At 34.5% G+C, this 14352-nt stretch overlaps 2 protein-coding genes across 2 annotated transcripts; one reads left to right on the top strand and one right to left on the bottom strand.

Annotated features, from left to right (window-relative positions):
- Positions 1-579: 579 nt before the first annotated feature.
- LOC145971073 (immediate early response 3-interacting protein 1) lies at positions 580-1273 on the top strand. The gene is made up of 3 exons (XM_083098359.1): positions 580-719; positions 929-1030; positions 1100-1273. Exons 1-3 carry the CDS (start codon positions 629-631, stop codon positions 1153-1155), a joined length of 249 nt encoding a protein of 82 aa, XP_082954485.1. The 5' UTR covers positions 580-628; the 3' UTR covers positions 1156-1273.
- Positions 1274-8832: 7559 nt separating this feature from the next.
- Positions 8833-11972, bottom strand: LOC145971070 (uncharacterized). Its single transcript, XM_083098350.1, has 2 exons — positions 11864-11972; positions 8833-10705 (listed from the first exon to the last, which is right to left on the bottom strand). The coding sequence occupies exons 1-2, from the start codon at positions 11879-11881 to the stop codon at positions 10154-10156; spliced, it is 570 nt and encodes a 189-aa protein (XP_082954476.1). The 5' UTR covers positions 11882-11972; the 3' UTR covers positions 8833-10153.
- Between the last annotated feature and the right edge of the window lie 2380 nt (positions 11973-14352).

Below are 14352 nucleotides of genomic sequence, written 5' to 3'. Positions count from 1 at the left end.
GATGTCATTATGAGTTTCATGTTCTACTTGAGTAGTTTACTAGACGTTATTGACCAATCACAGCCATTCTTTTGAAGAATGTAACCATATATTCTTCAGAAGAATGACTGTGATTGGTCAATAATGTCTAGTCTAAATTATCTCGGAGCGATTAAACCCGACCACTTGAAGAAACGCCATTATTAGACATTGGCTGCGTTCAGCAGAAAAAGCTGCTTTGCAACTGTTGTAAAATTCGTAACCTGATTGGTGTAGACTCTTAATTTTGACTGAATCTAAGAGCATACACCAATCAGATTCACGAATTTTACAACAATTCCAAAGCAGCTTTTCCTGCTGAACGCAGCCATTGGCTGCGTTCCATTTGAACGCTTACACGCTTAAAGCATCATTCTGTCTTTGTTGCACATCGAATATCAAACGAAGATAGAGCGACGCTTTCAGCGCTGAAAGCGTAAAAAGGAACGCAGCCATAGTATCTATCGAGAAGAATCATCGCTTGCAGTGTAAATTCACCTTAAGTACATATAACGCCCTCTGAATTATTTATGTTTTCATACACACTGCTACATAAAACGAACAATCCGCTTAAGAAACTGTCGGTAATGCTGCACAACATTCCGTCAATATGGCGTTTACGCTGTGGACGCTTTTCGAGGCAACTTTGCTATGTTTAAATGCAATTTGCATTTTGAATGAGCAACGGTTCCTCGCCAAAGGTAATAATCAACACATTAATTGTCTTCATTGTTTTATTTGTTAATTACATCTTGTATTAATTACATAATTCATATAATGATTAATATAGGTTATAGTTAATATTATAGGTTATAATATGTTTTAAAAAATTAAGTTTAAAAAATCTATGTATTATGTGTTACGTTTTTAATTGCTACATTAAAATTAATATTGAATTTTTTTATTGCAGTTGGCTGGGCATCATGGCAAAATGTGCAAGGATTTGGCGAACCTCCTACAGCTAAATCACAAATATTGAATCTTATTAAATCGATACGAACTGTGATGAGGGGTAAGTAATTTTAATTCTGATTACTTGAGATTCTACTTATTATATCTTTCATATAATGTCAATTTTCAGTTCCTCTGATATTCTTTAATATCTTGACAATAATTGTGAAGCTCATACTTGGCTGAGAAGGGAGAATTATTACAATGTAAATATTTTGAAGTAGAATGTAAGTCGAAAGTGATGTGCGAGAGAATTTATCATATTATATTATTTCCATGTTTACAATAAAGCAGTATTTTGTAATTTTTATCATAAATCTATTTACAAAAGAGAATGATAATGGATTAACCATTGTAGTGTAAAACAAATAATATGGCATCTTTTTACTTGCTTCTAAAAATTAATGATAATTTATAATTGATAATTTATAATTAAGTATAAGGATATGTATTATTTGTAAAATTATTTGTTTACCCACCATAGTTTTATAGAAATTTTATAGAAATTTTTCTTATATATGTCTATGTTTATTCATATAAATGTGTGATAAAATTTCTATTAGGCAGTATTTAATAGTAAAAACATTAATAGTGATATTTCTTAAACTATGGCTGAATCACATTGAAAATGAAATTGATAGTTTATATTTTAAATTACATTGGCTGTTTTGCCAATTAGCATTCATGATGAAATACACAAAGATAATTTGATAAATTAGAAAGTACATTTTCTAATTGGTCTTTATCAAAAAATCTTTTTATTAATTTTTGATGAAAAAATGTAGGTAATATTAAATTTTTGATACATCTTTATTATAATGTTTGTTATTATGTTAATATGTAGTTACATGGTAAATGCATATTCAGGAAAATCTAGAAATGATTAATGATGCCAACATTGGATTGAATTTAACTGTAAAAAAATATATATATATTTCTTTATTATATACGTATTAATCGCTTTATAAATGAAAGTTTGCGAGAAATTCTTGTCAGTCTGATTGCTTATAATTCAAAAATTCAAAAATTGTTGGCGTTCTGACATCTTTGTTATCATTCACGATGAAAATTCGCGCAACTTAAAAGCAATCAGTCTATGAATATGTATATGTATATGCCTTGCATAATAATTAATTTTCTACACACACGCATTTACTGACACCAGCGCGACTGGAACAAACGGTAACCCACGCAACAGGTCACGCTTCCGCTCATTTCCATTTCAATTATTTCTTCCCGGATCATTTGAATCGTAAATCGTCTTGCCAGCGCGCAAGATATGTAATCATCGACGCTCGCGGAAGATGCGACCGACCGGGCAAGATGTGCTCGGCGTCTTCCTTCTTACAGATTTACGGACAAGAGTAACAGGACGCTTTCGGAAGACGCGGATGATTTTCCCGGTAACTTTCTTTCTCCCCTTCCTCGCTTTCTCAGGACGAAAGAAGCGCCTTTACGGGATAATCAATGGCTATTACCGGATTCGCAGCAATTTTTGTTCGTGTGTATGTGCGTGCGTGCGTACGAACAGGTAAAACTTATTATTAAGCGTGACTTGCACGAACATTCACGCATTCGTTGTAATGCTCGATTACGATATTCCATTTCCGCTTTGATTTTATTGCATTTTTTTCTTACATTTGTCGTTAGAAACGTTTGAATCGGTTACAACTTGAAATTTCTCGTAGTAAAAAAAATTGTGCGTAAAACTGCGTGAATTTCAATTTCGTACAACTTTCTATTATATATATTTATAATGAAATATATAAAATATATCTCATTATATATATATAAAATATATCTCATATATATATGAGATTTATAAAATATATCGATTATTTTATCACGATATTCAAATTCAAAAATCATGTTAATCACAATTTCATATAATTAATATATAATATAATTTTATATATATTATATAAAATTATTAACTATATGAAATTGTGATTAACATGATTTTCAATTAGTTTAATAATTTAATAATTATATATAATTTTATATATATTATATAAAATTATTAACTATATAAAATTGTGATTAACATGATTTTTGAATTTGGATATCGAGATAATAAATGATGATAGCATAATTTTAACACTATTGCTTTCAAATGTAATCAGCTGATTTTATTCAGAAAGCATCTCACATAGCTATAATTGATGATTCATTAATGAAGATACTTGAAAGTTATATTCTTTTATTCATGTATTAATGAATAATCTTGTGAACGGCTTTTTTTTCAACTCGACCGACTTCGCACGGCTAAGAAAATATTAATCTTAGATCGGTGAAAGAATTTCTGGAATTTAAGATATAAGAAATTGCTTTACACGCAGCCCCCTCCTCCCACATGTGAAGTAACGTTATAACGGCATGATCATTTCTGTCGGAAATTACGAGCTCATTTGCGGTTCTGTAAAGATGCAACGCTAATCGCACGGTTGTGCAAGCACCTTGTCTGTTGTCGATGGATTGATGGATTCGCTAGTTTCAAGATACGCGAGATATTCAAATAGAATATAAATTTATATGTAATATAAATGATTCACAAAATAATACTTCACGTAACTTGTTAATTATCTTATGAACAAAATGAAATCATGTTGAACCAAGAAAAAAAAACGTATCGTTGATTCATCTTCTGCATCGCGCAAGACACGGTATCTGATAAAATTCGTACGATCTGACAATCTAACGACATGCGCGGTTCCACGTCACTCTCATAGTTGCGAAAAAAAATAGGAGAGAACGGTTTGCCGTGTCAAGTGGAGCGGTTCGTCGATTGTCCTCGCGATCTCTTCTGGATTAACGCGGCGTTATAATGAGACACGAGTCGTTGAGTAACGCGCGTGTACTCTTGTCAAGAGTCCCGTCACAGAAATGGGACTGGCTGGCGAAAGCACGAGGAGACCCATTGTGTGGATCCAGGATATCTGCGCGTTTCGACAAATCTCTGCTTCTCTCCCATAATTGGTAACGCTGACGGGTATTGTCTACATCGCGGATTTCCTCTCTCGACACACGCTCCTTTCCTTTTCGTACGCTAGATTTTTCCACTTCGCGGCAGATTGGATTCGCCGATTAAACTGTGGGCGTATTAAACGATCTATTCAGAATCTAAAGTAATCCTTAAAAGATGACTTTTTTCCATAAAATTTATCTCCCCATCAATCCTTTCAATTTCCATTTTAATAACACCAAATGTCAAGTTAAATTTATAAATATGTATCCGTACAGCACAGAACATTGCAGCAATATTACGGCAATATTGCAATATTGCTGCAATGTTACAACAATATTAATAATATTGCTGCAATATTTTGTGCTGTATGGGTTGTTGTTACATTGCAGCAATATTGCAATGTTGCTGCAATATTGCTGCAATGTAACAACAATTAAATATTGCAATGTTGCTGCAATATTGCTGCAATGTAATAACAAATATTGCAATGTTGCTGCAATATTGCTGCAATGTAATAACAATTAAATATTGCAATGTTGCTGCAATATTGCTGCAATGTAACAACAATTAAATATTGCAATGTTGCTGCAATATTGCTGCAATGTAACAACAATATACAATACTCCAGACAGTTAATTTGACAAATTGTTGACATTAATACAATTGTTGGCAGCATAACAGTAATGTGATTAATCATATTAATCAACATGACAGCAGCGATTAATCACGCTTGATTATCTGGAAAGTTTATTTCAGTATCGATGTTCCAGTTTTATAGATCTTTTATCAGTACTAATGATGAATAGAGTCTGAGGGAAGAGAGACAGATTACACAGGCCCACAAAAAAAAAAAATTTGTTTGACTATGAATCAGAACATAGTATTCCCATGTATTTTTCGACGCTGAATCCGAATCCGATGTCCGTTTTATCGTATCACGTCAGGTTTAAGGGCAATTCAAGGTCATATCGTTGAAAAGCGCCCCCAGACAGATTGAAGGTCTGAGAGTCTAACCTCGAGCTCTAAGACCCCAAGCGACTTTACTCCCAAACAACCCAAAGGCCTGAGAATAAATTTTTTGGAACGTTCAGTAACAATTTATATCTTTAAAAAATCAGTGAGTAAATCATTAAATAAGCGTGTTTGAGCTTTTTTAACCAGACACACACTTTTGTGTGTGTACGCTAACGCCGGCGTTTGCATGAGTGCGCGAGTGCATGAGGTCTGTATGTGCGTGCGTGTGTACGTTTGTGTGTGTGTGTGTGTGTGTGTGTGTGTGCGTGCGTGCGTGCGTGCGTGCATATAGAATGCCTGCTGCTCCAGAGGATGCTGGAAATGGTGACAACTGCCTCAATGAAGGATGTGTAGAATGATCCATTTTCCGATTCTCTGGAGTAACGAAGCCAGCGAAGGCGCGCTGCCCTGCAGGGGGGCGTTAGGGTGTGATTCAACTTTGATATACTCTTGAACTCGACGTGATATGGTTAAATGGACACCGGATTTGGATTTAGCAACCTCAAAAACATGAAGATACAATATTTGGCCTCATTAATGCGCTTTTCAACGATATGACTTTGAATTGCCCTTAAACCTGACGTGATACGATAAAACGGACATCGGATTCGGATTCAGCGTCGAAAAATACATGGGAATACTATGTTCTGATTCATAGTCAAACAAATTTTTTTTTTGTGGGCCTGTGTTATTATTCGGGAAAGACGATTGACACGACTCGCGTTCTTATAACTGGAACGCAGATCGCGCGCCAGGTAAGCGTAATTTTTCTCCTTTCGCACGCTGATGGACGAGCTCGTCTCTTTCGCGCACCTCTTGCAAAATTTCACAGAGATTCTCACACGCGTCTCTCCACATCTCCCCCCAGCCGATCTCACCGTACCCCCTGACGCGCGGCACTTTCCCCGCTGGATGTCACACACGTAAGGTCTTTCAGGACAGATCGGTCGATACCGCGCTTCTCTCGGCGTCTTTCACGGAATTATTTTTAACAAATGGAATCGTTAGCGTGTCCCGCATTGTTAAGTGGAATCATAGAAGTATATGCGAATTTTTCGCATATAAAAGACGCTTTTTTACATGTTAATCGCATCATTATTTTTAATAGAAAGAAGGAACGTTCTTCCAGAATTAAAAAAAATCTTTGTTTCTTATCTTGTCTAATTTTTTAATTAAATGATAATTTATGACATCATGCATTTTTATGCGAAATTATGCAGAATTGGAAAATTCTTGATTATATACATCGTATCGTTTTATTTTCCATTTAATTCAGATTCTAGATACGTCTAATTTTTTTATGCAATTATCTTTTAAAATAAAAAAAATATATATATATATGACAAAGTTTTCGTTACACGAAACTTTGTTCCATAAAATATTCGCAATTCCATTGCTCTTTAAGATTTCTAATTTGTGTGGCAAATGGTTTTAGTGTTATGAAAACAGATTTCTCACTTGAGAATAAATTTCTACTGACGCGAAAATTATTCCAAATGTGCACAACATTTCTCGTCTTATGTGAAACATTCATTTTCCTTGCTCTTTATTTCCGCTAAACTTCGCATTTATGTCTTATCAAGCACTTATTAAGCTCTTTATTGACTTTGAAGAGACGTTCAGCGATAATAAAAAATCGTGTCGAGATTGTAACTGGTGTGGAACAAACAACCATTTGTCGACAACTGCTTTGCAGAAATACAATTTGTGCGATCTAACGTAGAGGATGTACTTCTCTTCATCCAAAGTATAATGAAGAACTCGATAAATCTTCTCGCGTCTATGCAATAACACCGACAATAATTTATTTTATTGGCTCTCACCCTCTTATGCAACTGTTCCAAGCCTGTACCGTTTAAATTAATGGTATTAACATTTTCTCGTTACGTAATTCTCGCGCACCTATAATTTAAGAGATTTTTCTTACACGCATATACATAAACGTCATCTCATAATACCTCGGAAACTATACGTGCGAAAAGTGTAGAGAAAATTTATTCGTGAACAGGTGTAATCATTTGAAGTTATACAGTTAAAAATTTGAAGGCACGACAAGAATGTGTAATGATTTAATTTAAGATTGATTGCGCTTTGATTAACTTTTGATTTTCTTTCATGATGCCTTGCAGTATGGGCGACTCTGACAGTATTGCTTTGCACAGCTTTCATATTAAATATTATATATTATATTTATTAAAAATATTAAATATTATATTTTTATATTATATTTATATTATTAAATATTTATATTTATTAAATATTAAATATTATATTTATTCTATTTTTCTAAATAAGATAGTGATTTTTCGCGGCAAATACCGTCGTAAATATACTATAATGATATATATTTTTTGTCGTCTTTTCGGATTTAAAACTGGCTCATTCATTCATTAGCAATTTGCAAGGAAAATCTGAATAATCATTGTATACCTAACTTATCATAAATGCGGATCATGCCGCATTGCATGAAACCGCTGCAGATGAATGTTGTCATAAATGTCTGATGATTGTTAAATATGTTAATTAAATATTTTCAAGACTGCGGTATCTATAGACAATTTGAACGGTATTATAGGCTTAACTAATCCAATAAAGACGCAGCTCGAATCGTTTTCTTAGTTTCTCATTCTTCAACATAAAAGGAGGCTTTATATTTATATGAAAGAGAATAATTAGAGTTTAATCTAATCTAAAGAAGTAATAAAAACTCAATTTACAAAACAATACAAATTGCAAATGAAATGTTTTTATTTGTTTATTTTACTGTTGAAAGAACTTTTCACCTTGATCTTTTAGATATCAATAAAAATTATAATTTTCCATAATTATTTAACATAAATGAAAGAAGAGTTTAAAACTTAAATTTTAATGAATTAACGTAATAATTAAAAATTCCTAGTATTTTTAATAATTAAAAATTTCTTATATTTTTATATTCAATCAAATTATTTTATATATAAAATATATATAAGATTAAGTACTCATCGATATTACATCCTAATGATTTATTAATTGATGTATTTATAATCATTTCATTTTGAGATTAAATTGCAAACTTTGAAGGAAGTGAAATGCAGAAATAAAATAATAATAAAAGACATATCATAACTTACAGTACATCTTCTCCTTAGAAATTGCATTTTAGCGAAATCTCCAAACACACAAGATAAATTCATGCATTCAAGTGACTTACATCATCCGTAATCAAGAAACTCTAATGCTAATTTCAAGTGAGATGACTCGAATGTGAAAGAGCGTGTCTCATGATTGTGATGACAGTGCCATATAAGAAATTTCTCAAACGTAAAAAAGAAAATAAAATCCTCCTATCCGGATATCCTTTGGCCAAATAATCCGAGGATATTCCAGTGCCTCGAATACAAAAGTAGAATCAAGCCACTTTCGAATCTTGACCGATGATCGAGTCTCTCTTTAACTCTCTTTTTCTGCCTCGTTTGTCATGCCCTTTTGCAACTGACTTTTTTTTGCGTCTTCAAATGCTTGAGGACTTACGTCATATCCAGGTGAAAAAATCTGGCCTTTCCCCCTCAGGATAATGCGAACCCATTGCCTCGCGGATTCACGAGTGAAAGGAGAAAGGCGATCTCTCGTCGACGACGAAGAAAAAGAGAAACTGTCGGATATCTTTGGCAGATACGACGATGCGGAAAAAAGCCAGCCCGGAGCGAGAATCGACACGTTTCTGGCAGCCATCGTGGGATCACGGAGGATATAATAGAATAGCGGAAACGCGCTAATCATATGATTATTGGCGATTAATGGAAGAAAAGTGAAATTATAGGAACAATATAATATATAAGAGAGAGCAATGGAAGCCAATCGTTCTGGACAACAAGGGAAAATTGAAAAAACACAAGGAGGTGTTTCAACGGTGGCGACGTTCTTTTTTTTATTCTTTTTTCTACAAAAAAAGCCTTTATACAAGTACAAAAAGATGCGTGGTTAAGGAAGTAGAGCGTTAAAATGTATTAAAAAAATAATGTATTCGTGGCTTCGCGTGTACGTGTCACTGGACACGGCGGCGTCCGTTCAGTAACCCAGCTCGCTCTTTCGTTTGCGAAAGAACACCCTCGGTGAATCTTCTCGCGGACAGATAGAGGTCGGTTACTTGACGCGAAATCGATCTTACACTCTTCGCAATCTTCTCAGCCTTCTGAGAGTTCGAAGGATCTTCTCCCAATCTATCAGCTTTTGATATCTCCGATCGTATCATGTTGATGAATCGATCTTCGGACCGGAAGAGCCGAAGAGAATTACGCAGCGGACGCCGCGATATAGCGATCATATGTGTAGAATTTTATTTACAAGGCGCTGATCGCGCCAATCACGTCTTCGGCTTGTCGGCCTCCTCCTTCTCCTCCTTCCTTGTTCTATGAATGTCCCGACGATCGCCGGGAATGTGTGAAGTGTGTCTGTGTCAGCGATTGCACCTGTCTCCTTACGATATCACTGATCCTCGCGCGACTGACATCGATGACCGCGACGATTGATGCGATTTTGGTACGATAGACTTGGGCACCGTGCCGACTGCGCTCAAGATTTCAAGCGATTGAGTTTCCCCCGAAAGAAAAGAAAAGGTAAAACTGGCCACATTCACATTCCCGCGGACCCTGTCTTGTCGAAGCGACGACCGGTGGATTCCCGACAAGCCAAGGGTCCGGAAGAAGTGCTGCTCGGAGACAGTGCGCTTCCTTCCGGCGGATCCCGGGAGATCCTGACCCGTTGAAGCGACGACTATTTGATCCTCAACGGACCAGGCGCTGTCCCGCGAATCGCCATCTCCGCTTTCCGCGCACGTTTCCGTCTGACTTGTTCTCTAACTGAGTTTCTGAAGGAACCGCGAAGGCGGGTATCGACGTCTTGTCTTTGAATCTCGATCTGCGGCGAAATTACGGATCCGTTCGATACTCTAATCTTGGTATCGACGACCTTCCGAGTTGACAAGCCCGAGGAATGTATCACTTGTGAGAGAATCTGAAGACATCTATGATCTTTTTCCAAGTATACCTGATCTCCTTCATAGTCTTTTTATATTATATCTGTTTCAGCTGTGTCTCGGAAAGTAGTCGTTGTTGTCGGCCGGTGCCATTATCAATTCTCATCCTCTTTCTCTCTCTCTTTCTCTCTATCTCATTCTCTCATTCTCTCTCGCTCTCTCTCTCATCATCCAACTCAAGATGATCCTTAAAACGGAGCACCGTAGCCACTGGATGGCCTGCTGGGCGCTCCGTAGCTGGTGCTAGGTCCACTAGGGTAGCCTCCGGGACCTTGGCTGACCTGGTTGAATTGGGCAACTTGGATGGCCTGCCTGATGCCCTCGAGATCGATGCCTACGACACGGGTCTGGTAGCCGGGAACTCCGTATTGCGTCGACGGGGGACCGTATTGCGAGGATGGGGCACCGTAGCTGGAGCTAGGCGCGTATCCGGATCCGCCGGCGAATCCGCCGCTCTGTTGGGATTGCAACTCCTCCTTCAAGAGAATTTGGCGGATCTGCTCGAGCAGGGCGCCGTCCACGGAAGCACCTTCGCTGGTTTGACCACCGAAGGACACCTGGGTGTAACCGCCACCGCCGCCACCGCCGCCGCCAAAGGAGTAACCGCCACCGCCACCGCCACCACCGCCACCGCCGAAGGAGTAGCCACCGCCACCACCACCGCCGGACGGTCTGCTGTAACTGTAACCGGACACAGGCGGCTCAGCCAGGGCGAACCCTGCCAGACCGACAATCACACACTGTAACATACAAGAAAACACGTTATTTTTATTTTATGTTAAAATTGGTAGGTAAATATGATAGGTTTACACTTTAATTAACGAATTGCACGAATATGTATATTTTTAATACTTTTAGAATATTTTTGATATCAGCCATACTTATCAAAATATTTTTTTCAGTAGTTAAAGAATTAAAAAATATTTATTTTTGAAATAATCGCTTATCGTGAGACGCAAGGCTCTTCAGAGATCAGATTTCTGTCTATCATCTCATGTTTATTTAGATTTATAGAATGTGCGGCCTGTTTCATATATTGACATTCTTTTGGAGAATTCTCAGAGATTAGATTGAATTTAATCTATGAATACGTCCCTTCCTGATTTTATACAATTGTGTGCTTTATTATCAAGTGTAATGGTAGCTTTAAATATATAGAATAGTACAATTGTAGGTTTGTATATCTCTATTACGAAGTTTTATAAAATTGATCTGTGTAAAATATAGAAAAGATGAGTTGTAAAAAAATAAAAAAATAACTATATCTCATTGAGAAGAGAGATAAAAATAATTTATATAATATATATTAATATATAATTTTGAAAAATTATTTTTCAAAATTTTTTTTTTATATAAAATATGGCTTTAAAGAAATAACAAATCAAAATGATTTTTTTATATATTATGAATTTTTATAGAGATAATTGTACAATTGAAAATCATCAATTAGTTCTTTAGGATTTTTCTAACAAATCTGAGAGAAAATCCAATCTTTTGGAATTACTTAAATTGTAGATAACGCTTTCACACAAATCTTATTTTTAATTTTTGTAAGATGTCACAAGTTGCGTTTTTCGCGAGAAATCAGAGAGACGCGTGCGAAAGGGAAAGCAGCACTATTAGATCAACAATCGTCTATCTTGCCTGTTAATGTGAAACTCGCAACACGTTAGTTTAGAAACAACGGCAGTGATGTAGGACACAATGATTCGGTCATCGTTTGCTATTTCTTACTGACCAAGATCTCGATCACACACATTTAACCCTCCCCCACCCACACGTATATCCGTACACCACATTTTCTTGTTCGCTTTCTTTTTCTTTTTTTTAAGTTTTTTTTTTTAAGTCCCCCTCTCTATCGTTCCTTAACGTAAGTATGAAAAAAGAAGCGTGCTTACCGCGATCAGAGGATTCATGTCGGCTTCTGCGATGCCGCTCAGTTCTGTGACTCCGTGGAAGGTAGACCGGAGTCATTTATACCCCCGGGAGAAGCAGGGGGATATACGTGCAGAGGCCCCCACGAAGAGAAGAAACGGGGGTCTCTCGCGAGTGAGAGTAATTCAGAGTGTTGTGAGACGATTCCCTCCCTCCCTCCTCGACCTCGTGCTTCTCTCTTTTTCTGTCGGAGTCGGAATATCCATCTATCTCGTTCGCGGATCATCGATACATTCGAGATTTGGACGATGAAAAGTTGCGAAACATTACGGCCTCTCGATAGTCATATCGTGGTCCTTAGACTTGTGTCCTAGACCTAGACTTCTTTAGTCGAGTGCTTTGTCGTAATAACAGTCCCGTAAAGAACTTTGCCTCGGTTACCTGTTGAAGGCTGTACGTATTTTTTCCATCTTCATTTTTTTTGTTTTCTTTGCGATTGTAGCAATATATTATGACAGTTATGATAGAGAGGCAATTTGAAAATGGAGAAATAATTTGATATCTTTACATATAAATCAGTTATGTATCATAGTTTATAAGAGAAAAAAAGAGAGAGACAGAAATTAATTTTATTTTGAAAATATTATCTTCATGCACATCCCATAAATGCATTTATATTAGCATTTGTATAGCGCATTTATGTTTGAAAAATACTTATTGAATTTTTTTGCACGTGTTTGTTGTAGTAATAAATTCCATTATAGATTTTATTTCAGCTACCTATTCAAGATTGACTTTAACGTGATTTTATTTTATGTTGGAATTATATATCACGATGAGCAATTAAATGATTAAATAACTGAACATGATATGTTAATACTGTTTACTTGGCATTATTTTATAGTGCGTATATCGTGTATAAGTTGTGATTATATAAGTCAATTTATTAAAAACATCATATTATATAAATTACTTCATATTCATAAATAATTTTACATCATGTTATATTTATATTTGTAAACTATTTTTATTAATTTTTTTCTTATCAAATATTTATTATTGTGTACATATAGTCTTTTGCTTTAATTACTTGCTAAAAATTAATTTTTGTATATTTCTATTTTCTATGCAATTGTGTGCAACATAATAGACGAGCATACAGTTGTAAATGATGATAGTTAATGATTAAAAATTAATTTTATTATCAAAACAATATATGTATATGTAAATGCATACATTATGATAAGGAAAGTTTATTTTTTGTCTATCAATATTCTCTTCTCTCGTTGATAATGTATAAAATAAGATATGATCAGTAAACATTACGATGATTCCAGTTGTTACAGCATTGTGTTGTAACATATTGCAAGCCGTTGTAATAAAATGCTATGCGCGTGCCGCATTTTGCCGCTGTATTAATTTTCGCGACAAGAATATGAAACGTTGCTTATGAGAAACGTCCCGTTTAGAATTCTATCTTGATGAATCATCCCGATAAATATATCCTTTCTTAAAAAGTACAATCATAGCATCATAAAAATCTTAAAAAATGAAGCGATATTAAATGTAACTCAATTGACTTAATTGTATTATATTTTTTATTAATTTTACACACACACATATATATATATATATATATATATATATATATCTTTGCCAATCTGAAAGTTTTATAACTACGATTAAGTAACCTGATCAATAATTTAAGAAGATAAATATCTTTATTTTCAACACTTCTTTAAAATATGAAAAATAATTTTTACATAAAGAGGAGGAATTAACATACACATACAAACATTGAAAAAATTATATAATACTTCTCTTATAATTATATAAATATTTTACATAATTTTCTGTTTATAACGATTATTATTATTATCCTTATTCATAATAATCTTATTTAGTATATTATACATAAATATTTCATCTTATTCAATACACAATACATAAATATTCCTTAATGAAATAATTTCAGATTTTTCTAATGTGTTAATTTTGTTTTTCTTCTTTATCTAATATGATTAAATAAATTAATTAATAAGATATAACCAAAATTTAATACACCATGAAATAAATTCCTCTTCGCCCTTAAATATCCCTAATTTATTTAAAAATTCTTTTTTATGCATTTAAATAAAAATTTAAATGTTATAATAATAACTAAAAAACTCTGTATAAAAATAAAATTACTTATATATATTAATTATAAATACTGCGATTTTATGGCTATGTATGCTAATGGCTTTTCAGTTCATGAATATAAATTCTTGTTTCGGCTAGGCTGTGAGAATATATTATATAATAAGAGTTAAACTATAAAAGAGTTTATCTCACGCAACAAGTTCTCTTTGTTTGGGCAATATGTAACACCGGATATGCGTCGAACTATTTCTTCATTAGATGTTTCCGTTGATCATTTTACGTCATAAGATACTTTTTCTATTTTCTTTTCTGTTGTATGATCTTTTTACAATTTAGATTAAGTAATTCTTTATTATTTTTTGTGTTGTTA

Source organism: Camponotus vicinus, unplaced genomic scaffold (genome assembly GCF_025532165.1).
Source record: "Camponotus vicinus isolate PSW18456_S1 unplaced genomic scaffold, iyCamVici1.0 SCAF_4, whole genome shotgun sequence".
NCBI lineage: Eukaryota > Metazoa > Arthropoda > Insecta > Hymenoptera > Formicidae > Camponotus > Camponotus vicinus.
This window is presented reverse-complemented; position numbering and strand designations above follow the sequence as displayed.